Source organism: Thalassophryne amazonica, chromosome 14 (assembly GCF_902500255.1).
Source record: "Thalassophryne amazonica chromosome 14, fThaAma1.1, whole genome shotgun sequence".
Classification (NCBI taxonomy): domain Eukaryota; kingdom Metazoa; phylum Chordata; class Actinopteri; order Batrachoidiformes; family Batrachoididae; genus Thalassophryne; species Thalassophryne amazonica.
In genome coordinates, this window is record NC_047116.1 from 22,397,345 (window position 1) to 22,423,522 (window position 26,178).

Below are 26,178 nucleotides of genomic sequence, written 5' to 3' on the forward strand. Positions count from 1 at the left end.
GTGTGCCTTAGACTGCCCACAATAAAAGGCCACTCTGAAAGGTGCAGTTTTATCACACAGCACAATGCCACAGATGTCGCAAGATTTGAGGGAACGTGCAATTGGCATGCTGACAGCAGGAATGTCAACCAGAGCTGTTGCCCGTGTATTGAATGTTCATTTCTCTACCATAAGCCATCTCCAAAGGCGTTTCAGAGAATTTGGCAATACATCCAACCAGCCTCACAACCGCAGACCACGTGTAACCACACCAGCCCAGGACCTCCACATCCATCATGTTCACCTCCAAGATCGTCTGAGACCAGCCACTCGGACAGCTGCTGAAACAATCGGTTTGCATAACCAAAGAATTTCTGCACAAACTGTCAGAAATGTCTCAGGGAAGCTCATCTGCATGCTCGTCATCCTCATCGGGGTCTCGACCTGACTCCAGTTCGTCATCGTAACCGACTTGAGTGGGCAAATGCTCACATTCGCTGGCGTTTGGCACGTTGGAGAGGTGTTCTCTTCGTGGATGAATCCCGGTTCACACTGTCCAGGGCAGATGGCAGACAGCGTGTGTGGCGTCGTGTGGGTGAGCGGTTTTCTGATGTCAATGTTGTGGATCGAGTGGCCCATGGTGGCGGTGGGGTTATGGTATGGGCAGGTGCATTTTATTGATGGCATTTTGAATGCACAGAGATACCGTGACGAGATCCTGAGGCCCATTGTTGTGCCATAATCCAAGAACATCACCTCATGTTGCAGCAGGATAATGCACGGCCCCATTTTGCAAGGATCTGTACACAATTCTTGGAAGCTGGAAAATGTCCCAGTTCTTGCATGGCCGGCATATTCACCGGACATGTCACCCATTGAGCATGTTTGGGATGCTCTGGACCGGCGTATACGACAGCGTGTACCAGTTCCTGCCAATATCCAGCAACTTCGCACAGCCATTGAAGAGGAGTGGACCAACATTCCACAGGCCACAATTGACAACCTGATCAACTCTATGCAAAGGAGATGTGTTGCACACATACATACACACATACATACATATACATACACACATACATACACACATACATACATATACATACACATACACATATACATACACATACACATATACATACACACACACATACACACATACATACACATACACACATACACACACACATACACACATACACACATACATACACATACACACATACATACACATACATACATACATACACACATACACACACACACATACACACACAGAGATAGCTTATGGTAGAGAAATGAACATTCAATACACGAGCAACAGCTCTGGTTGACATTCCTGCTGTCAGCATGCCAATTGCACGCTCCCTCAAATCTTGCGACATCTGTGGCATTGTGCTGTGTGATAAAACTGCACCTTTCAGAGTGGCCTTTTATTGTGGGCAGTCTAAGGCACACCTGTGCACTAATCATGGTGTCTAATCAGCATCTTGATATGGCACACCTGTGAGGTGGGATGGATTATCTCAGCAAAGGAGAAGTGCTCACTATCACAGATTTCGACTGGTTTGTGAACAATATTTGAGGGAAATGGTGATATTGTGTATGTGGAAAAAGTTTTAGATCTTTGAGTTCATCTCATACAAAATGGGAGCAAAACCAAAAGTGTTGCGTTTATATTTTTGTTGAGTGTATATATATACACACACACATATACACACGTATACACACACACACACACATATACACACGTATACACACACACACACATATACACACGTATACACACACACATATACACACGTATACACACACACACACATATACACGTATATATATGTATATATACACATATACACACACATATATACATACATACACCAACTGATAGTGATTTTTCTGGGTCACTGCCATACCTGAGGGAAGTGCAGAAGCGTCGGGTCATGTATTCCCACAGGTATTCGCTGTCTGTAGAACTCACAAGCATATTCATGGTCTTTATGATCTCTGATGCGTTCTTGTTCTCCTTTATCTTACTGCTCAGGAAAATAAAGACAAAAACTATGTGTTCCCGAGTGATTTTATTTCACTTGCTACTTTGTCATATACAAGTGCTTTTGTTCACGTGTCATTCAGCAGCGAGTATCTCTATATATCCATGTTTTCACAGAAACCCACTCACCTCGCTAACTGGCTGCCTGAGAGTCCCGAGTTAGCGGTGTTTTCCTCCCCTACCATCTCTCTACAGTAGCTATAAAAGGCTCGTACCACTTCCAACATCATACTGCTCAAGACCACAGGCCCTGTGTAAAAACATCATGTTGATCATAGTCAACAGGTAAGGCTGGTCATGAAGGAGGATGGAAAACAATCCACAAACAAACGTGGCACATTGGCCAATGCTGCTTACCAATTTCTGGTTTGTCCAGCAAACTAATAATGATACGAAAAGGCCTTAGGTAGGTTATCACATTTTCTGGGTTACTCTCTACATCCTTCTGTTTGAGGATTTTAATCAGAGCCTGAAAGAGGTAATCAGAGGACATACGAACCTTAACACACTCTTCAAACAGACATGCTTGACTTGTATTAAACATCCCTCTAGAGCAGTAGTTCCCAAACTGTTTAGTTTACACAACCCTGTGCACATCTTGACTATGTTGGTGCACCCCCCAATAACAATAACCAGGGTTGCACAAAAACAAGCTCAATCTGTGCACCCCAAGGGTGCACCCACCTTCATTTGGGAAATCCAGCTCTGGAATCTTCTCATTTACAGTTTATGCTGAATTGCACGATTTTTTTTTAAAACTGTAGACTAAATCTGGAAACACTTTAATTACATATGATTTTGAGGCATTATCTTGTCTGGAAAATACAATGTGTTTTGTATTTGTGATCAACCTGAATGAGGAAATCTCTGGAGTAGGTGCTGAAGTAGAAGGATGCATGTTCCTCCACGGTGGTAGACAGAGTTGGGTGTGGTGCCACCATTTCTCCCTTTATATCTGTGCCTGGAAACATATGCACAAAGACTAATATTAGAGTACTAAAGGGCAAGGACTCCAAAAATGATTGTCATGTCAATATCAGCTTCATTACTAAAGTGCATTCTGAAGATGAGCACCTAGGAGCCAGGCATAGAGACGTCTGTTGAGGGACATATCTCTACGGAGCAGTGTGAGCGAAGCTGCAGCCACCACAGTGATCAAGTCTTCAATACTCATGGCAATGCTGGCCTCCGCTGGGTGCTAATACAACAATATACAGCTCAACATTTGGTGAAGGAAAAATATTCCTCTGGTATATAAAAAAGTGAATAAAATCTTGTATGCAAACGGCCTTTGGGGTTTTCCCCAAAGGTCTGTTGCACACAAGATGTTTTTTAGAATTTTTTTTATAAGCATTGTTTCAAATATACAACTGATTAACTCACCATTTAGGGGGGAAATGGGAATGCCAATTTTGCCAAAATACCCAGTAATGCCAGATTAATTAATTAACAACAATAATACTCAAATTCAATTTAAAAAAGTACAAACTGATATATCTGACTGCAAAAATCTTTGAGGAAGTGGTGTGGAACACTATCATAGATTTAGTCATTATGTTTTTTTGCAAACCTACCAGACATACAGCAAAGGGAAAAAAGTAAAGCAGGATTTCAAGCATGTTCCTCTGCACAAGGACATTGGAATCTTGCAGAGACAGACAAACAGCTTTCACCTGCAGAAAGCATGGGCACAATAAGTTTAAACAACCACCAGAAATATCCGTTTCATTATTAAATAAGACTATGACAACATAAACAGATACTCACAACCAGGCGGTGGTCATAGCCCAGCATGTACCTCTGTTGGTACAGAGGCAGCATTCGGTCGAAGTGTGTCACTATAAAGACTGAGGCAGGCAGTCGCACCAACGGGCTAACCAACATACTGCCCCACAGGGCACCATAGAAAACCTGTTGACCCACCAGCTGTGACAACTTGAACAACAAGGCATCAGTCCTGACAGAAAATGGATGAGATGACTGCTTACATGGAGACTGTCCCAGAAATAAAAATTAATAAAATGAGATTTCTTTGTTCAGTAGGTCAAACGATTCATGGTACGACTATCAGTTTTATGCCAGCATGTGAAAGGAATGCACATTCCTAAAAAACAGCAAGTCTTTGGTGAGACAAACTGCTCAATATGCATTTACACACATCCACAAAAGTTACAAATCACCCATAAACATGTGCTTTCTTCAAAGATTTAGAGAAACTGAGCAAGAAGAAGAAGAAGAACAACAACAACAACAAAAAAGGTCAGTACCTGTCGTATACACCCAGTCCCTCCTCCAGACCTGGCAACAGTCCTGTTACAAAGGCCTGAAGGCTGGGCAGTAAAGCTTTCTGCAGAGGGAGATAATAACGCTCATACAGCGTCAACAGTACAGGCTTGACTGCCATGGCTGCATGGCCCAACAGCGGGAACAACCCAGAACTAAGAACAACAAAAGCAAAAATGATTTTAAAACAGCACATTCAATGAAATCACCAAACCCATTTACAGCAGTAGTTTTAGTCATTTATCTACACCTGTAAATGAACAGATCTTTGGCCAGCCATTTTGTTCCAATGATTTTGAAAATGACCTCATAGGTCTCCAAAGCCTTGAGGTGGACTCCACTCGGCAGTGCCGGGTGTAGACATTGGGCAAGCCGTTTCCCTATAATAAGCCTCTTTGGCAGGAGAGAGTAACGAAGATTACTCTGGAGGGCCTGAAAAACAAAAAACAAAACAGTAAGATATTCAGCAGCAAAACTTATTTGGTAGACCATAAGGCAGAACCATCCAATGAAGCAAAAACCCAAAGGGAGAGGTCTTCAAGGGCCCACTCAATTCTTAATAAGCAATTAAAATGTCCTGGCTGTGAAAACTCTGAAGATCTATGCTCCCTTCGGTGTCCGTTTTTGCTGCAATGCTATTCATTTCTTAAAAGACCAAAAAGCCCCAGAAGTATTCATTAAGTAGAATGGATAATATTTAAGTGGATCATAGTGAGGTAACCAGCTCTGATCATGGAGCATGTAAATGTCCTCACAACAAATACATTGGGGGAGGTGATGGTCTAGTAGTTAAGGTGTTGGGCTTGAGTCCAGAAGATCATGGGTTCAAATCCCCACCTGACTGGAAAATCACTAAGGGCCCTTGGGCAAGGCCTTTAATCCCCTATTGCTCCCGGTGTGTAGTGAGCGCCTTGTATGACAGCACCCTGACATCGGGGTGAATGTGAGGCATAATTGTAAAGCGCTTTGAGCGTCTGATGCAGATGGAAAAGCGCTATATAAATGCAGTCCATTTACCATTTTACATTTGTTTTGTTGTTGCAAAAATGACAACAGACTGAAGTATGGTGGGGAAAAAATTAGGCATGTTTGAGTACAAAAATGTCCCCTTTTTTGTCATTACATTTTTGCAGATCAGGTTTGCTTTCTGTTCTGACCGCTTTGGACCTGTTACTGTTGGACACATTTTGGGCTGAGTCTAATCGATGAGGCCAACGCCCTCAAGGCCCTTTCATGTCAGGACTTTATTCATTCACTTTGAAATCAATTTATGCATGCTGGGTTTCGATATGCCAGCCACGCCTCATTTCTACTGAGTCAATACCCTAATCACATGAGAAATGAACAACACTTGATAACAGTGTGTCGTAATGTTGGATGAACAGCAACTACAACTTCTTCAAAAATAAACAGAAGTGAAACATTCTAATTGGCAACTTAAAACTTTCAGAATAGGAAGAAACGAAACAAGTACGAGATGTTGATGAAATAACATTTCATTTTTTTTAACCCAATTACTAGACCTAAGTTTCACTTGTCTCAACTTTTTTTTTTGGAATGTGCTGCATGCCTGAAATACAGTAACAGATATATATTAAATGAAGCTGACCACACAAAACATGAAATATCTTCAGCTCATCTTACCGGCAATGAAACTGAAGTAAAAATAAACATAGGTTCCATTAAGACAATTTGCATTTTTTATACCGTCCCAACTTTATCTAATTTGAGGTTAAGATGAATTCTAGACAACTAATACAACACACATTTTAGTAACAATTCTTTTCGCAGTTACCTGAAGAAACGTGACTATTAACAGTTATTTCTCAAGAATCAGATGTTTCTCAAGAAACATACTGTACCTTATTAAGCTTCCCCAGGGAGGAAATGAGATCAGCCCATTCACTGGATGACTCAAAGTTCCGCAGCGCCTTCTCGATGACGGCTGCATAACTACGGTACCGGTAATCATTCTGCAGTTCTAGTTCTTCAGGATCCATGATAACGCAGGTCTCATCCCAGCATGTTCAGCAAAGTGTCTGTTGTGAGAGGAAAGAGTATTTATCAAACTCTTTTCTTTCTGGGAGAACATCGGTCTGTAAACAGTTAAGATATCCTTCGGAGTGTGACCCTTCTTTCTGGCAAAACAAAATTAGCCATTTAATTCTGTTCAATGACGTACTCAGGTCCTGGCACAACAGAGACAAATGCCCTCATTCATAACTGGTCAAGTGTTTATCTGACTGACCTGACGCTCAGTCTGAAGAGAGAGGAAGCTTTCTGACAAACACACCGTAGTGATGCCACAACATGTATATCTACAAGAAAAATAATTTAATAATCAAGTACAAGTGTAAATGGATAATGAGATGCCTGTCCTACTGTGGATGTTGGTGTGATCTTTGGGAACTTCCTTGGAAGTGAGGGTTCACTTCATTGACTGGCTCCTGTCTGCTGACATGTGAGATGGTGGTGTTCAGGTGGTGCTGAGTGACTGTCTGGATGTTTGCTAGAACTCAAGTCTCTGCTTTAATGAGTGGCAGAATGACTTCCAAATATATTGAATGTTGAGCAGGTGAGGGGGGAACTATCAATGACAGACCCTGCATCGACATGCTTGCAGTCCATACTGGAACTTGCGTCCTCACTTTGCTGGGTGGCAAAGCATTGTGAAGAGAAATCAGAGGTCCACCTGGTTCAGAGCCCTATCTGGATTTCACAGGGTTAAGCGGATGAGAATCTATGACTCCACCCAGATCAGACAGCAGTCCAACATGTTACTTCCGCAGCCATGGACGATACAAATTTACAACTACATGGACCGAGACTATGTATTTTAATTGTCTTGTCTACACAGACAGGTTGCATGAGCGAGCAGGAATATACTGGCAGGCCAGTTCCTTATCTACTCAGCCACCTGCTCTACAAGGGTCAGAGTGGACTCTGGTAAATCTGTTACCTTAATAACTAATCAGGCATCAATATAAATTGCTGACTCACAAACATAATTGTTTTGGGACTCTGATTTGCACCTCCTCTGAACAATTACCACACCATTGTGAAAAAAGAATTAGTGTACTTAAAACATTTCTAACAATTTTGTGTTGTCTTCTGTTTTGTCTTGTTAGAATGATCAGAGCAGACAGCCACCTCAATGAGTCTGGTCGAGGTTTCTTCCAGAAAATAAATAAATAAAACAAAAGCCTTACACAACTGTATTATTTCATTAATTGAGTTAATGTGCTCCAGTTTTGGCACCAGAGTGAAGTCCTCCCATGACTATTACACAAGTTTCAATCTTGATTGTGTTGCAAATTTAAATTTACAAAGTTTCAAACAGCATAATCCATTTTATTCTGCAGTGCATTATTCAAAAGTCATGTTACTTTTGAGTAATGCTTTAAAACTTGAGTATATCAGCAAAGAGTTTTGTATTTTCACTTTACTACCTTGGTGAAGGTCTGAGGTTACCACAATGTAGATATCAGAAAGCTCAGTCCATTGCCAGAATATTGATACAACTATGCTATACCCTAAAAAAGTAACTAAACACAAGGTTGGATGATAAAGACAGGCAAAAGTCAGCAGTCACCAGAGAAACAGTGAAAAAACAAAACTGGCACCAAATCCTGGTTTCTGCTCAATTTTTTTAAACCCTCAGGGGTCCAGAAACATAAAAGGAATAAATAAAATTCTTGTCTTGTTTCACGTGCAAAGGTTGTGGATGTCATGTATTTGAATAAAACCAAAGGGAGATTGGTGGGGGACATGAAAGGGAAGATTAGAGGAGCACAGACATCTGGACTCTGAGTGGGTGAGCTAAGAGGGATTTTACTGTCATGTGCAAGCACCACAACAACAACACGTGATTGAACACAAATCTACTTTAGGGTTGAAATGATGAGTCAAACCCGAGGCAGAGACAGAAGGGTAAAAAGCAATTAAAATAATACTAATAATAATACTAATACTAATAATAATATAACCACCCCGTTTTAGGTCCTACATAGACCCTGAAGCCAATTAGTGCAGGTCCTTATCCCTGGACTCCATAGTGTGTGTGAAGAGGAGTCTCCAACTCCCCTTGGGCAGCAAACCAATCCAATTTGAGTTACTTTCCCAAGCAAAGCCAGCACCCATTTACAGCTGGGTGGACTGTGACAATGCAAATGAAGTCTCGTGTCCAAGAACAAACAGGAAAAATGATTGGGACTCAAGCCTACATCTACATAATGGTAGCCCAACTGCTTATCCCACTGAGCTACCTGCATTGAAAAGAATAAATATGTAATATGCCATTCTCAAACATTTGATCAATTTTATGATTAATTAATTGCAAAAGTAATGAACAGTTTACATATTTGTTAACGAAAAATAAGTTAGAATAAAGTAGAGAGTTAATAAAGGTGCCATTTCCGGCATACTTTTTCAAAATGTGACCGAGGTTAGGTAAATGGACTGCATTTATATAGCGCTTTTCCATCTGCATCAGACGCTCAAAGAGCTTTACAATAATGCCTCACATTCACCCCAATGTCAGGGTGCTGCCATACAAGGTGCTCGCTACACACCGGGAGCAACTAGGGGATTAAGGACCTTGCCCAAGGGCCCTTAGTGATTTTCCGGTCAGGCTGGGATTTGTACCAGGGATTCTCTGGTCTCAAGCCCAATACTTAAGCACTAGACCATCACCTCCCTTAGTTAGGACTTTGTATTATTTGGAGCCCCCACAGTAATTTATTTTTTAACCTTAGAAGCAAAGCCTCTGTTGTGGACATCTAGGAACCACGTGCAGTAATTCACCAATCGAGACATTCATAATTACTATAGCTGCACCAATGCACACCTCTCCACCACAATCCAAAGGTGGGGCCCCTGTATTCTAACCAGTCACACCATATTTTTGTGCAATCAATTTACAGACAGCAGCCAATACTACATACACACTAATGTACTGCAAAGAGAAAATTAATATAACTGCAGACACTGAAGTAATGTGACAGCATGCTAAATTACGTAGTGCATGCAAAACAAAATATGGTATTGCTTCCTGAAAGCAAGAGAAGACAAAAAGTTAGTAACACCTGAAGTAACTCTTATAACCCCAATTCCAATGAAGTTGGGACGTTGTTTAAAATGTAAAAAACAAAAACAAAAAACAGAATACAATGATTTGCAAATCCTCTTCAACCTATATTCAATTGAATACACCACAAAGACAAGATATTTAACGTTCAAACTGATAAACTTTGTTGTTTTTGTACAAATATTTGCTCATTTTGAAATGCCCGCAACATGTTTCAATAAAGTTGGGACGGGGCAACAAAAGAGTGGGAAAGTTGATGAATGTTCAAAGAACACCTAACTGGAAACACGAGTGTCATGACTGGGTATAAAAGGAGCGTCTTCAAAAGTCTCAGCCATTCACAAGCAAAGATGGGGTGAGGGTCATGACTTTGTGAACTGCATGAAAAAAAAATAGCCAATCAGTTTAAGAACAATATTTCTCAACATTCAATTGCAAGGAATTTAGGGATTCCATCATCTACAGTCCATAATATAATCAGAAGATTCAGAGAATCTGGAGAACTTTCTACACGTAAGCAGCAAGGCCAAAAACTAACATTGAATGCCTGTGACCTTCGATCCCTCAGGCAGCACTGCATTAAAAACCGACATTGTGTAAAGGATCTTACCGCATGGGCTCAGGAACACTTCAGAAAACCATTGTCAGTTAACACAGTTCATCGCTACATCTACAAGTGCAAGTTAAATCTCTCCCATGCAAAGCAAAAGCCAAAAATCAACAACATCCAGAAACGCTGCCGCCTTCTCTGGACCCGAGCTCATTTGAAATGGACAGATGCAAAGTGGAAAAGTGTGCTGTGGTCTGATGAGTCCAAGTTTCACATTGTTTTTGGAAATCATGGATGCCATGTCCTCTGGACAAAAGAGGAAAAAGACCATCCAGACTGTTACCAGCACAAAGTTCAAAAGCCAGCATCTGTGATGGTATGGGGGTGTGTTAGTGCCCATGGCATGGGCAACTTACACATCTGTGATGGCACCAACAATACTGAAAGGTACATCCAGGTTTTGGAACAACACATGCTGCCATCCAAGCAACGTCTTTTTCAGGGACGTCCCTGCTTATTTCAGCAAGACAATGCCAAACCACATTCTGCACGTGTTACAACAGCGTGGCTTCATAGTAAAAGAGTGCGGGTACTAGACTGGCCTGCCTGCAGTCCAGACCCGTCGCACATTGGAAATGTGTGGCACATTATGAACCGCAAAATACAACAACAGAGACCCCGGACTGTTGAACAACTGAAGTCGTACATCAAGCAAGAATGGGAAAGAATTCCACCTACAAAGCTTCAACAATTAGTGTCCTCAGTTCCCAAATGCTTAATGAGTTTTGTTAGAAGGAACGGTGATGTAACAGTGGTAAACATACCACTGTCCCAGCTTTTTTGAAATGTGCTGCAGGCATCCATTTCAAAATGAGCAAATATTTGCACAAAAGCAAAGTTTATCAGCTTGAACATTAAATATCTTGTCTTCGTGGTGTATTCAATTGAATATAGGTTGAAGAGGATTTGCAAATCATTGTATTCTGTTTTTATTTACATTTTTCACAACATCCCAACTTCATTGGAATTGGGGTTGTACATGCTGATATTACACAGAGGAAGCAGCTTGTGCTGTGTGTACTTTGAGGGTGGATACACAGAACACCATGCTGAGGAGAGTCACCTGACTGACTCCAGCACCAAAACAAGCAGAATGTGACAGTGTTTTGTTCCCAAATGGCAGATTAAAAGACTTTATACAAAGCCTGACCTAGGGACAACTCATGACAGTAATCTCAGGCCTACTCCACTCTACTCGATCACACATACAGAAATGTTAAACATGGCCAAAATGTCAAAGCTGATGCTCCCTCACAATGCAAGTGATAGTCCTCATCTTAGTCTACCTAAGTAACTACTTGTTTGATACAGAGGTGTGTAAGATATATCATCTACAATAATACTGTAACTGTTGTTTTAACAATGTGCAGTACAGGTTTGAGTATTTCATCCTCTGATTGCAGCACAGCAATGTTGCCGGATTGGGCAGTTCTGAATTTTACTTTGTGGTCTGAAAGTGGTTTTTGAAAAGCCTTTGGAGTGGAAATATATCTGGCAACACTGCAACAGAGTTACAGTCACACTCTAACATGATTGACGTATTAAAAAAAGTGTGTGTGTGTGTGTGGGGGGGGGGGGGGGGGGGTATGCAGGCTTCTACAGCCTTGCAATCTACCACGTGGATCAACCTCACTCTTGGAGGAGGTTTGGATTTGAGAAGTCAGATGTCACCCAAATAAGTATACAAGCAAAAAAAAAAGAGATGTTCGAAACATGTCAAAAACAGCTTGATGGTGAACTTGTTTCACCACCTGCAAATTAAGGATAAGAATATGAAAAGCTTTGAGACTCTGTCGCCAAAGAAAAGCTTAAATCAGCTGCTCCATCAGCACATCCATAGATGTCCTCCTTGGGCTCCTCTTTTTCTAGTACTAGTATTAACTGTTGCTTACTGATGTCATTCATGGACACAATGTTTAAAGAAAATGGCTCCACATTCCAGGTTGCCAATAGACATGCAAAGGCCAGGCTTAACTTGACACCAAACTATGGGTGAACCAGGCCTGTGCTATTTTAGTAAGCCCAGTATGGCTCATTTGATGGCAGTTTAACCCTAACAATCTAGACCTGATTTACTCATAGACCCAGTCATGTAGACTTGGTTTGCCTATGAGCGCATAGGACTTGACACCAGATTCCGATTCTACACAACATCCCAACTTCATCTGAAATGGGGTTGTATTTTAACTTCTATTTTGTCATTTGGTTTTTAAAATGGATCACAATAAATAAGTGTTTTCAGTTTCTTGTGTCATCCATGTATTTCTAACATATTTACAATTATATTATGCACTTATATTGAACTTAATAAATAAAATCATGCATGCACGCTTTTTTATATACATGATTTACCACCTCCTGCTGGATTGGTGTGTGAGTCCAGAATGTAAATATCAATGTCCATTGTTCAGTGTTGTTAGCGATATACGAAGGTAGGCTGAAAAGTTCTAAGGCTCCCCATGAAGGAGTAATGCATTAACTGCATTATAGTGAGCCTTAGAACTTTTCAGCCTACCCTCGTATGTAGCTTCTCTAAAAATATTAATCATAACATTCTGTTTCAATGGCATTCATCCAAGACTCAAAATACATAAGCACACCAATCAGCAAATGTCAGCTCTCCCCAATTTGTGCCTGACAGAAATTGCATGCACACATCCAGAGCTTTTTGTCTTTTATGCAATCTGTTGTAAGCAGGTCCTTTAATTTGACACACAAACAGAGACAGTGGTGGAAGACTTCGACACTACACTTTTCACTTATGGTACCAGCAGCATGACACTTAACTCACTCATGGTAACAACAACAACAACATGACACTAAACTGACTAAACCAACTGAACTACAAAAACACAATAAATCAAACAAACAAAACAATAAAAACAAAATACGTTCCTTTATTGTTATTGTGCATACATGGATAGATGCAAAACATTTCATCCTCTGCATTTAGCCCACCCTAATTACAATTAGACAATTCAACCACAAGGAACAGTGAGCAGTCACAGTCTGGTGTCAGGGGCTAAGCACTCTCTGAGACTCAGCACTCCCCCTGCCTTTACTGCACATGCGTCATAGCAGAGCGCTAGCACCGATTAACAGATTATCACCTCGTTTCTCCTTAAAACTGACTTTAGAATGATTTAAGAAGTTTGTCATCTGGTGCCTAATAATCACATTATTCCATTTGATCGCTTTGAGTGTAGAGAGTCGGACTCAGAGAGAGTGTCTCAGACATGCTGCTGTTGCGCTGTGATCGCTCCCCCGTCTTTTATGTGGAAATGATTGTTGTACAACAGCTTCAGATAGCCATCGCTGAGATAGATGGTGACTGGAATGCAGTTTTAAGCAGAAACGAGGCGATAACCGGTGAGTTGTTGTTGATGCTCCGAAATGACACAGGCACATTGAAGGCAGGGGGACAGACACAGGGAGACACAGGGAGAACATGCAAACTACACAGAAAGAAACTAGGCATGGGTGGAAGTGAACCCTAGACCTTCTTGTTTCACTGAGCCACTGAACTCCCCATAACTTCAAGCTATGACCCATTCTAAACTGCGAAATGCTGTGGTCTAAGTGGTAGGATCAAATGCCTGAGCCAAATGCTTTTGGTTCGAATACCAATTATGTTCAACGTGTTGCTTTCTACTTCAAGTGTAAAATTTTTGTTAGGGTTAGGGCTGTCCGTTGCTGTAATAATAGTAATTTGTGGTCTGCGATGGTACCGTATCAATAACAGTCTTTATTTTATGTTACAGATCAAGAGATTAATCATGACGGCAAATAATAATATTAATCATAATAATAATCAAAAACAGTTACAAACCACATTAAAATTGCCATAGTGTACATTTGGCATATAAAAATTCAAAATCTGGCAACAAAGTTATACATTATCAAAATAGTTGAGAATATTTCTATTTCTTAACATATACGTACAATGAACACCTTTTTCAGAAGCCATTTAACATTAAAGTCAAAAATAATTGTTCAGTAGCTCATGACTATTAAATGGTTGCAATTTGGAGTGAGCGAACATAACGTTTTAGGGTAATTAAATAAAAAAATAAAAAAAAAACAAACAACAACAAAAAAAATGCTAATTAGCTAGCTTCAGGTGCATCAGTGACTCACCAACTGGCAAACAAACCAACACTGCGGCAAAACACGCTCATTTCAAAACAACCAAACTCGAAGATGCTCCATTCCAGTCCTCATGACGCATCTTTATCACAAAAAACATCGCAAAACCATAACGAGACGCGAAATTAATTGCTGACAGGATGCGCCACCATTCAAACACCTTCAGTGAGCGGTGAGCTACAGTCAGTCTGTCACGACGGGGAGGGGAGGGGCTCCGCTTCCTCCTCAGCTGACAGCACGGCGCACTTCCTCGTTCAGACCAGGGACTGCTGAGAATTTTTTTTTTAATTAAGCGTCATGTTTGTCTTAAAATGCAGTTAAGTCATTAAAGAAAAAAAAGATATAATGAACTGCTCCCCTAACTAAAATAAGCCAGTTTTTCTTGGTGCAGATATAAAATAAACTTGTTCTTGAATATTTAACTTTCACTCCCCCTACGGCGTTTGGTACAGTCCAGGATGAAGCGTGTTTACAAACCTGACACTTAAAGCTTAAAGAGTTGCAACCAGATGCCTACATTTATTTTTTTTAATGAATAAAAATGAAGGTCACTCATCATATTTAAACTACATGATCTCTTTTTTTGCAAAAAAATTGGACTTAAAATATATTTAATTAAATTAATTAATTAAATTAAACATATTTTAAGTCCAAATTTTTTAAAATCATTATTCTAATCCAATTACATTTGTTCCACAAATCTGACTGGTTAATCGTGATAGATTTCTGACCATAAAATATCGATTTGACGATGGCAAAATATTCCACCATTTCACATTTGATGTATTACCATGTATTTTATGTATTATCTTTATTACTTTATTGCCCTGACCGCTTTGCTATGCAGATGTCAATAATGTCGTTGGAGCAATGAAGCTGTTGCTATGGTAAGCTTCGCCAACTGAATTACTTACAGAAAAATAAACTGTGCAAATGATGAAATTGGATTAGAATAGGAACAACCCCCTTGTGTCTGATGATGTGCGGACATTAATGCAGGATTACCATTGCAAATAGCAGTTTTAACGGCTCGGCTAATGCATCACTGGTAAAACTCCTCTCTAAAACTCAATTTGCGACCGTAAAATCCAGCATTAACGTCCACAAATCATCAGACACAACAGGGTTATTCCCTAATTGAATGAAAGTACATGCTTCAATGTCAAACTTCCCAAGGCATTCCCAAACTAGGTGGGAAATATCATCTCTCCGGTGTGTCCTGGGTTGGACAAGCCCAGGGAGCATCAGATGCCCGATCCACCTCAACTGGCTCCTTTTTATGCAGAGAAGTAGTGGCTCTACTCTGAATCCCTCCCAGATAATCAAGCTTCTCGCCCTGTCCAGGAGTGTAAGCCCAGATGACCAAAGGAGGAATCTCATTTCTGCGATCTTATTCTTTCAGTCATTACTGAAGGCTCATCATAGGTGAGGACAGGAGCGTAAACTGACTGGTAAATTGAAAGGCTGGCCATCCGGCTCAGCTCCTTCTTTACCACGATCGGACTGGTACAATATCCGTAAAATTTCAGACGCTGTTCAATCTGTCTATTGATCTCCCGCTCCAATTTACCCCCACTTGTGAACAAGATTACAGCTGGTTTACCGGCAGATGGATTTGCTCCAGCTGCTGGATATTTCATGTGCAAAGACTTGCATGGATTTCCGACTAAAACCCAGAAACGCTAAAACCCAGAAACTGGCATAAGCACAAAAATATTCAGATGTATCAAAGTGTGTGTACGCATGAATCCATGCACGCTCTGTTTGTACATCCCAATCAACGTGGAATTGAGCGTACATGCACATGCACCAAGCTCCTTCCTTTCCACACCCCTATTTAAATATGCAAACCAATGTAAATAGGCCCTAGAACTGGGATTTCACCTCAGTCAGATCAGTCAACATGAACACAGAAAATAAATTATGCAGTGTGAGTCACAGATGACTGGGAATGACATGGACACATGCAGGGATAGTTTATTTGGTACCCTGTCAAATAAACATGAAACGGAAAAATGTTAGTGGGAGCATGTGTGTGTGTGTGAGAGACCATAGCTGCAGTGGGCCCACAGTAGCGCACTCACACGGAGGTTCAAAGAAATGTGGTGCCCCACGACTGACAGTGTGTTACATTCACAACTTTACACACGCTTTTATAAACAAATTGTTGGGTTGTAATTGCCAATTTTTCCTGGTTTAATGGGGAGCGAACTCAGAAGACTCAAAAACTGATAGGAAACAAACTTCAATTTTAGATGTTGTATTGAATAGATGCCTTCACTGAACAGGGAGTTACTACATCAGTTTGTAAACTGAACACAGAGCCGTCTGCCTGCACTTCTGCCTGCTCTCCAGCCCTGCACACAAATGGGCAGGCTGTTCCCTTCAGCGTGGATCAGTAAAGTTATGTGATTGATTGAAAGATGTTGCATTTTGACCTTTATATGCGGTGATTGCTCGTATTGTATTAAATGGTATGTGTAAAAGTAAATCTGTGTTTTGTCCGTGTAGTGTGGTAAGCATAAGAACAGTATGCATCATAGCATTCCAGAGGAGATATGAAGTTATTATTATTATCATTATTTGCATAAGGAAATATGAAGTTATTATTATTATTATTATTATTATTATATGAAGTTAGCAAAATTGGCCATGAGACATACTGCCCCAACAACATACTAGAATCTGCAGCTCTAGTTTTACCATTAAGAAAAAGACAACCCATTAAAAAGAACAACATATTTGAATGGGCACATGCTGAAATGTGCCCGTGCTGGTTTTCGTTTGGAACAATTACACAAATAAATTATTTACCCACGTGACCATCCATTGCGCACCGTGCCAGCCTGTAGCCTGTTCCCAACCCAAACCAATGCATTTGCGCAACACATATGATGTGAACATTGATGGAAAGATAATGTTCCCTATTAACAAAAACAAATTCATCATGTGATGGCGCCTTTATAGCAATATGTGTGTAGTCAATCGCTCAGATTACATGAGGGAAACCAGCTCTTGCTGCAAATTGCGCTTTAATGTTGGAAAGTGATGTACCTAGATGACTGCGATCCACACAGCTGGTATAGCTCAGCACAAGGTTGACTGGCACACTCCTGACTGATAGGCCAGCTCACACTGGAATGCCCCTGTTACCAGGGACCCCAGTGTGATCAGCACCTGTGACGGCACAGACAACCCCTGACTCCTTGCCATATTGCACTCTGGGCCAGCCACAGTGCTGTGTGCATCCCCAGTAACAGTGGCCTTGGTAATCGACATCATCTTATGAGCCAATTTTTGTAATTTGCATGAAAATCCTTGCGTTCTCCGAATGCATGCTTACGTCAGATGGCACCATTTGCAAGGTCCTCTAACAATGTTAACACAGCCATTGTCATTTTATGCATTGATTTGTACATGCTTTTATGTCCACCCATGTAATTGCAAACATGTTGGTGTGTTAATTGTTCATCAATGTGTCTCTAATGTGCACATCACTCTGATGACTTCTTGTTTTCACACTGTTAACAGTTTTCCAACATCACCTGTACGTGTTGGCAGAGGAACAATAGCTGTTGAAACGTGTGTATGCCGGCCAGGATTTTTGCATGATGTACAACACATTTCCACGAGCATTTCACTTTTAATACAGCTGAACGTTGGCATAGAAGGATGTATGCCACATTTTTGTGCATACACACACTTTGTACATGAGGCCCCTTCTCTTTGAACAGTCCTGCATAGTATGCAAAAGCTCTTCTATGCTGTATTATGGCTTAGATCGCTATAATGTGGCATTGTCATGAATGACAAAATCTTGTGCATGACAGATCAAGACATGTCATATCCTGGGAAAAATTTGGCTATTGTGCTGGTGTTGGATGGCCGGTCCGCACATGCTCGGTAATTCCCAGAGACAACACCATGAAACTAGCTACATGGCAGAAGTAACCTTGTGGTAGAATTCCTGGATGTTGATATTTAAATTTGGAACAAAAATCTGTACAAAATTTGTGATAGCAATACCACAAATAAAGACCCAATCCAGAGTATTTCCACTAATGTGAGTTGAACCCTGAATGCATTAATGGAATCCTAATGCGTCTACAAGCCCTGGCAAAAATTATGGAATCACCGGCCTTGGAGGATGTTCATTCAGTTGTTTAATTTTGTAGAAAAAAAGCAGATCACAGACATGACACAAATCTAAAGTAATTTCAAATGGCAACTTTCTGGCTTTAAGAAACACTATAAGAAATCAGGAAAAAAAATTGTGGCAGTCAGTAACGGTTACTTTTTTAGACCAAGCAGAGGGAAAAAAATATGGACTCACTCAATTCTGAGGAATAAATTATGGAATCACCCTGTAAATTTTCATCCCCAAAACTAACACCTGCATCAAATCAGATCTGCTCATTAGTCTGCATCTAAAAAGGAGTGATCACACCTTGGAGAGCTGTTGCACCAAGTGGACTGGCTGCAACACGAGAGATGTCAATTGAAACAAAGGAGAGGATTATCAAACTCTTAAAAGAGGGTAAATCATCACGCAGTGTTGCAAAAGATGTTGGGTGTTCACAGTCAGCTGTCTAAACTCTGGACCAAATACAAACATGGGAAGGTTGTTAAAGGCAAACATACTGGTAGACCAAGGAAGACATCAAAGCGTCAAGACAGAAAACTTAAAGCAATATGTCTCAAAAATCGAAAATGCACAACAAAACAAATGAGGAACGAATGGGAGGAAACTGGAGTCAACGTCTGTGACCGAACTGTAAGAAACCGCCTAAAGGAAATGGGATTTACATACAGAAAAGCTAAACGAAAGCCATCATTAACACCTAAACAGAAAAAACAAGGTTACAATGGGCTAAGGAAAAGCAATCGTGGACTGTGGATGACTGGATGAAAGTCATATTCAGTGATGGATCTCGAATCTGCATTGGGCAAGGTGATGATGCTGGAACCTTTGTTTGATGCCGTTCCAATGAGATTTATAAAGATGACTGCTTGAAGAGAACATGTAAATTTCCACAGTCATTGATGATATGGGGCTGCATGTCAGGTAAAGGCATTGGGAAGATAGCTGTTATTACATCATCAATAAATGCACAAGTTTACGTTGATATTTTGGACACTTTTCTTATCCCATCAATTGAAAGGATGTTTGGAGATGATGAAATCATTTTTCAAGATGATAATGCATCTTGCCATAGAGCAAAAACTGTGAAAACATTCCTTGCAAAAAGACACATAGGGTCAATGTCATGGCCTGCAAATAGTCCGGATCTTAATCCACTTGAAAATCTTTGGTGAAAGTTGAAGAAAATGGTCCATGACAAGGCTCCAACCTGCAAAGCTGATCTGGCAACAGCAATCAGAGAAAGTTGGAGCCAGATTGATGAAGAGTACTGTTTGTTACTCATTAAGTCCATGCCTCAGAGACTGCAAGCTGTTATAAAAGCCAGAGGTGGTGCAACAAAATACTAGTGATGTGTTGGAGCGTTCTTTTGTTTTTCATGATTCCATAATTTTTCCTCAGAATTGAGTGATTTCATATTTTTTTCCCCTCTGCTTGGTCTAAAAAAGTAACCGTTACTGACTGCTACAATTTTTTTCCTGATTTCTTATAGTGTTTCTTAAAGCCAGAAAGTTGCCATTTGAAATGACTTTAGTTTTGTGTCATGTCTGTGATCTGCTTTTTTTCTACAAAATTAAATAACTGAATGAACATCCTCCGAGGCCGGTGATTCCATAATTTTTGCCAGGGGTTGTATAATATCCATGGAGGATTGGCAGAGGGAGTCAGAAGGCTTATTTATATGAATGTTGAAGTTAAACAATCAGAATGTTCTCAGTTGACAAATTACAGATAAAATATGCTGTAATGTTGTCATTACAGGGTGTTGTGAGTAGAATTTTGAGGGAAAAATGAATTTATTACATTTTGGAATAAAGCTGTAACAAAGTGAAGCGCAGTGACTACTTTCGGGATGCACTGTACCACGCAGATCATCAAACAAAAGTTAAGATCAAATAAAGGAAATTGTAAACATTACTCAAATAGAGAAGAAATGCCAACCAACTAGACAGGTTAAAAAGTTTTAATTCAAATTCAGCTTAGGTGTGGTTTTATTGTATAATTTCATACAATTCACATTGCAGTTTTGAACATTACAACTTGTACCTACAGATGTTTCACTGTAATTTATGATCCTTCTTTTATATTGTTGTATAGTCAGCTGTTGTTTTTCAATGTGATAGGCCATAATGAAAACTACTTTTGTATTCATGTTTAATCTGAATAAATGAAGAATTGATTATTACTATTATTATTATCTTTCTGCCACATACTTGGGTATGGCAAAAAGTCTTACTATCATGAGGAAGACTGGTTTATTTGGGTATGTCACAAATTGGGTGCTATGGTAAACAAGGGTCTGATGTCTATGACAATGGCAGAAATTTACATCAGGGGCAGATCTGGTGGGGGAGGGGGGATTTTGGTCCCTTTTCATGGATCAAAAAAAAAAAAAAATTAAAATCCTGATAAATGCTGCTTCCGAGCCTTCTATTCAGCAACAAGTGGCTCAGGTACATGCATTCATACCAGATCATGATTCAGCAAGGTGTAGCAAAGGTGTTCACTTTTTTAGCCCCAGACATTTCAAATGTTCTCTGTTACTTGCCATCATAAAGTTATAGAATCACATTCAAGACTGTACAATACAAATTCAAATTAATAATAAAAAAACAGGTTATAAAGTTTCTTTTCTCTGTGGCGTAAAAGTCACCCCCCCCCCCCCACCTTACAAAATCCTGGATCTGTCCCTGATTTACATTCACATCAGTCATTACACATTCTAACCATTGTTCATCTTAATAAATTCTGATAGAAAATTACTGACAAATTGAATGACCAATGCCTACAAGAAACATTTTCAACATCATTATTCAATGAAATGTTCACAATTACAAAACTCATTTAACTTACCTGCTACATTTTTATGCACTCGACTACCATTTCGGTAACTTTCAATTAAATAATTACTATAAATATGAAAATATCAGTGTTGATATTTTATGCAAAATGCAACAGGAAACTGCATGGATGGCCAAAACAGTACAGAGTCAAATATATCCACTGACAACCCCTGTCTTATACATTACTCTGATGAAAGTAACAAATCTGGCAATATCTGACAATATTAAAGTGAAGATGAAGAAAGTATATATCAAAATGTAATTAAAACATGTCAGAACGTAGTGACTGTTTTGGTGATTTTAGCAGTTGTGTAGTGTCCAGTGTATTAAGAACCCTGACCACGGAGTGTTTCAGGGTCCAATAATTTTTTGTGAGTGGACAGTAGTTCCTGTTTCAGCCTCTCAGCCTGGATTCACTTAGCTGTCGTGTTTGGAATTTTTACTGTGTGTAGTAATCGGAGGGGATGGACTCAATTAAAATGGAGTTTGTTCAAAAAATTCGTTGACATTCAAAAATCTGCTAATGTCTTTTTTTTTTTTTTAATTCTGTTCTTTCAAGTACTGGTCTTTGGACACTAACATATTATGTTAAAACAAAGTTCATTTTAATGTTAACTCAAGTTACCACAAACATCATTCAGACCACCCTGCTCACCGTTCCGCTCTCATTGGACCAACATCTCTGCTATTTTGGAATTGTGGGATAGCTCGCGCCCACAGATTGAACTCGCCGGACTACTTTCCTAACCCAACTCTTTCATCGCCAACTGTAAATGGTAATCAAATCATTCCAATCGTATCTTTCTGAACTCTTCCGCGTCAAACTCTATTGTGTCCATGTTTACAATGTTTTTGAGCAATAACAGGTGAAGTTGCTCATAAACTTTAACTTTTTGAAATATTTATTACAGCCACTCTTAAAACTTCAGTTATCTTTATAATTTTATTACTGGTAAATTTTAGAATTGATTTAAATAAGATATGCTCAACTATCTGGGGACTACTTTTTGCGCAGGAATTCATCATGCACGTCGGCCGCGGGCGCGTACTAACACAAAATACCCAGAAACTGGACAGTTGTTTGGCCATAACGAGAGCGTCCACGTTTAGCTTGTCATAAGCTAAGCTAGTGGCGCTCGTGTGTGCATTGAGACCTGAACGACAGGAACTATTTCAAACGCGCGTTGCATTATGGGTCCTTGAAAGACTTCATGGTGACTGTAAAATAATGAAAGGTTCAGTTTGAAATTTCGGCTGAAAACACCAAACTCTAACCTTTGCATTTATTTTCACACAGCACTACTGATTACACTGCTGAGTTGACAGACATTTAGCTGATATGGTGCGCCCCTGAGTGTTTAGCAATGGAGTTGCACACAGGGAGTACACTCACAGGTAATGCCACCAGATGGCGCTCCTGTGTTTCATATGCAGTCTGTGGTTTCACAGACCTAAAATTCATTTAATTTAATTTAAGCCAACAATGAACTATCCAGAAGAGTGTAAATAAATAAATAAATAAATACATGAATAAAATAAAATCAAACATGTTTCCAAAATATTTGTAATTATTCAGCTTTCTAACTTTATTGCACTCATTTAATACTTGATGAAAAAAGAGAAAAAAGTTGTAAAAGTTGAAAGTAATGACTTGTCTGTATTTTGAGATCTAGAAGCAAAATACTAAATCTGTTCACGCACACACATGCAGATTGAAACACAGACACACAAGTCTCCACACAGATTTGCAAATATTACTGTTCCATTAATGCCCACATCAGAATCAGAATCAGAATCGCCTTTATTGTCATTGTAATTTGCATTGCAACGAGATTTGAGTGCAACTCCAAAAGATGCTTTTCTAAGGTGCAAGTAATTGTTAGCCAAATAAAAGATAATGAATTTTAACAATAAATTATTTAAATATAGGTACATCTAAATAAAATGTGGACCAAAGTAAAATGTAAAACGAGAATTATTTACAACTGTGGAATAATATTGCACAGGAAATATTGCACATGGTTACAGATATTGCACAAGAAACATGTACACATAGATACTCATAGAAACTTGTACACTCATAGAAACATAGATACACTCATTTAGGATACCAAGTTCTAATTTGGTGAAGGGCCAATACATTTTGGTCAAGTTATCATGGGCACAAGAATCAATATTCTGTTCAGTAAGGTTAGTCCTAAGATTGTCTTGGTGGAACCCGATCATGCTCAAATTCAAACTTATTTGAGAAATACTCATTTAGGATGTCTGGCACAAATTTAGTGAAAATCCAACAAATTTTGTTCATCCTCATGTGCGCAGGAAACTGTGACTGATGCACGCACACACACACACACACACACACACACACACACACACACACACACACACACACACACACACCACACACACACACACACACACACACACACACACACACACACACACACACACGCAGTATATTTCCATGTCCGCCTTCTAGCTTCATGGCCAACGTGGGAGAAAATATTATGTTTCAACTTAAAGTTGTTGCAGGTGTAGATCCAGATGGGTGCAAGGCAAAGCAGAAAGCACAAAACAATCTGCCCTCTGGTCTTAACCGGTGATCTCAAACTGGCTCCACAAAGGGTCACAGGGCTGCAGGATTTCACCACGACCAAACCAAACCAAACCAACAGCTGATTTCACTAGCAAATGCATCCCTTCTACTTGAAGTGATAATAAAATCACCTGGAGCCTCATGTTGAATGGTTATGTATGCACAAAACGTGGCATACGTCCGTCTCCACGCTAACGTTCAGATGTATCAAAAGTGAAATCGTTGTCATCAAATCAAATCAAATCAAATCAATTTTATTTATATAGCGCCAAATCACAACAAACAGTTGCCCCAAGGCGCTTTATATTGTAAGGCAAACTCTAATCAGAGCGTGGTGTTCCTGACATTGTCTTGAAACTGTTTCCTGTCCTTTGCCATCCTACTTGCTTGCTCTATAGAGCCAAACACATCAATTATAGTCTTCTCCCATTTGCATTTTGGTCTTCCTCTTCTCTTTCCAGGAATGTAAGCCTCTAACACTCTTTTCTCCATGCCATCCTGCTGCTTTATGTGGCAGAAATAAGACAATTTCTGCTTCCTTACAGCAGCCAATCATTTGATACACCAAGCTCCTCTCTTATACTGTCATTTGTGCAGAGTTGAGTCCATGGGACCCGCAAGATCCTTCGGTAGCACTTGTTTTCGAAGGCTGTGATGTGTTGTTCATCCAATTTGTGTAGTACCCAGGTCTCGCAGGCATAGGTGGCCACTGGAAAGACACATGCTCTGATGATCCGTAGCTTGGTTGCTTTATCCTGCCCACGCCAAAGCTTCTTCATCCCAGTGAGAGCTTTCAAACCCATGGCCAATCTACTTCTGATTTCTTTGATGTTATCATTATCACCCTGGAACTTTGCACCGAGGTACATAAACTGGTCCACGTCTTCCAGTACAGGCCCATTAATTGATATTTGTTTTCATCATTCTGTTCACTTGACACTGCCATTACACTACCTTGGTCTTTTTTGCATTCATCTTCAGGCCGTGTGATTCACTTTCTCTGTTCACTGATTCAATGAGTCTGCTCAAACCAGATCTTGACTTCGACATAAGCGCAGCATCATCTGCATATCTTAGATCACTTAAGGCTTGCCCTCCTACATGTAGAAGATCATAACCTTCTGAGTGTTAATCTTTCATGGCTTCTCGCATGATGTCTTCTGCATAGATGTTAAACAGTGCTGGAGAAAGTATGCAGCCCTGCCGGACGCCCTTCTCTATGTTAAACCAATCAGTTGTTCCACACTCAGCTTGACTGCTGATTGTTGATCACGGTAAGAGGTTTCTGATTAACAATATCACATGTGGTGGGAAAAGTGAAATAAGTGTGTAAATGTGTGGTGCGCCATGCCATCATGGCTGGTGTATGTACATACGTTTCTACAGCTATTTGTCTGCTGGCGACACAGAGGTGATGCTGGGACACTGTTAATAGTGTGAAAACAAGAAGTCATCAGAGTGATGTGCACACCAGAGATGCACCTATGAATAATTAACCCTCTGGGCTCCGAGGGGATTTTTTGGACAGTTCATTCGCCTGGCATAAATGTTTATTATTGCTGTCAACAGTTCTCCCTGCATCTCACATTCAAGTTTTATGTCTCTTTTTTCAGGACAACCTGTACCTTCAAAATATATATGCTATAGTTGTGTTTTATAAGTGTAATACAGGTTTACAATCAGAAATAAGAAAAGGAAAAAGTAAAGCAGAAAATAATTTTCCACACACATTTATTCAAAACACACAGCAAACTATAATAAACAACTGTTTTGACACTTTATAAAGGTAATTTGGGCTCTTCTGTGAAAGACTGTACAACAAAAAGGTTCAAACAATAAACACAAATGCACATTTTGAACAATATATACAAAATGGTCTATGCGTTTTGTTTGTCTTCATCTCAAAGCAATTTCTGTCTGCTATTACACAACGGTCACATCACAAACTTCTACTGTGAAGTTGACTGTGTGTTTGTTCTTTCCTGCTCTGAAAGCAACATTCACACTTTGAGGCTCATTCAGTTTGAGGAGCGGCCCCTTCCCCCTCACTCCATTGATATGGTAAACAGTGCTTTACGCCGGAGCGAGAGAGCTTGCCACAGGCTTATCCAGTAACATTCACAGGAAAACTAGTTGAGCAATCCTGATACTCACACACTGTTTGAGCACGTGAGATTGTATGAGAGGCTCTCCGTTTGCTCCATCTGCTCACTTTCACTTTCGCTGTGCGTAATGGCGCAGGGCGCATTGGAGCAGCCAGAGGGCTATTCAAACGGGCCAACTAGTAACTCATCACTCCTAAAAAACAATCTTTGGTGTGTCACATGAGGTGAATCTGCCCTACGTTTGGATTTTGGAAAACCATGTGACGGTGAACCAATTCCGATTGGACACTCACATTGCTCACGTCATCACTCAGCTTCTATGAGGAGTACAAAGAT

The 26,178-nt window shown here is 40.0% G+C and overlaps 1 protein-coding gene across 3 annotated transcripts in view; it reads right to left on the bottom strand.

Moving 5' to 3' along the window:
* Nucleotides 1-14,345, bottom strand: part of dop1b (DOP1 leucine zipper like protein B) — a 45,244-nt gene extending 30,899 nt beyond the window's left edge. For 2 of the 3 annotated variants that reach the window (XM_034187273.1, XM_034187271.1), the window contains exons 1-11: nt 14,146-14,345; nt 6,175-6,351; nt 4,563-4,744; nt 4,297-4,467; nt 3,797-3,986; nt 3,604-3,702; nt 3,104-3,227; nt 2,881-2,990; nt 2,387-2,498; nt 2,159-2,279; nt 1,893-2,015 (exon numbers count right to left, since the gene is read on the bottom strand). In XM_034187273.1, coding sequence (XP_034043164.1) covers nt 1,893-2,015; nt 2,159-2,279; nt 2,387-2,498; nt 2,881-2,990; nt 3,104-3,227; nt 3,604-3,702; nt 3,797-3,986; nt 4,297-4,467; nt 4,563-4,744; nt 6,175-6,312 — 1,370 coding nt within the window. In that variant the 5' untranslated portion in view covers nt 6,313-6,351; nt 14,146-14,345. The remainder of the gene's footprint in view (nt 1-1,892; nt 2,016-2,158; nt 2,280-2,386; nt 2,499-2,880; nt 2,991-3,103; nt 3,228-3,603; nt 3,703-3,796; nt 3,987-4,296; nt 4,468-4,562; nt 4,745-6,174; nt 6,352-14,145) is intronic. The other variant, XM_034187272.1, reaches the window with a different exon arrangement.
* Between the last annotated feature and the right edge of the window lie 11,833 nt (nt 14,346-26,178).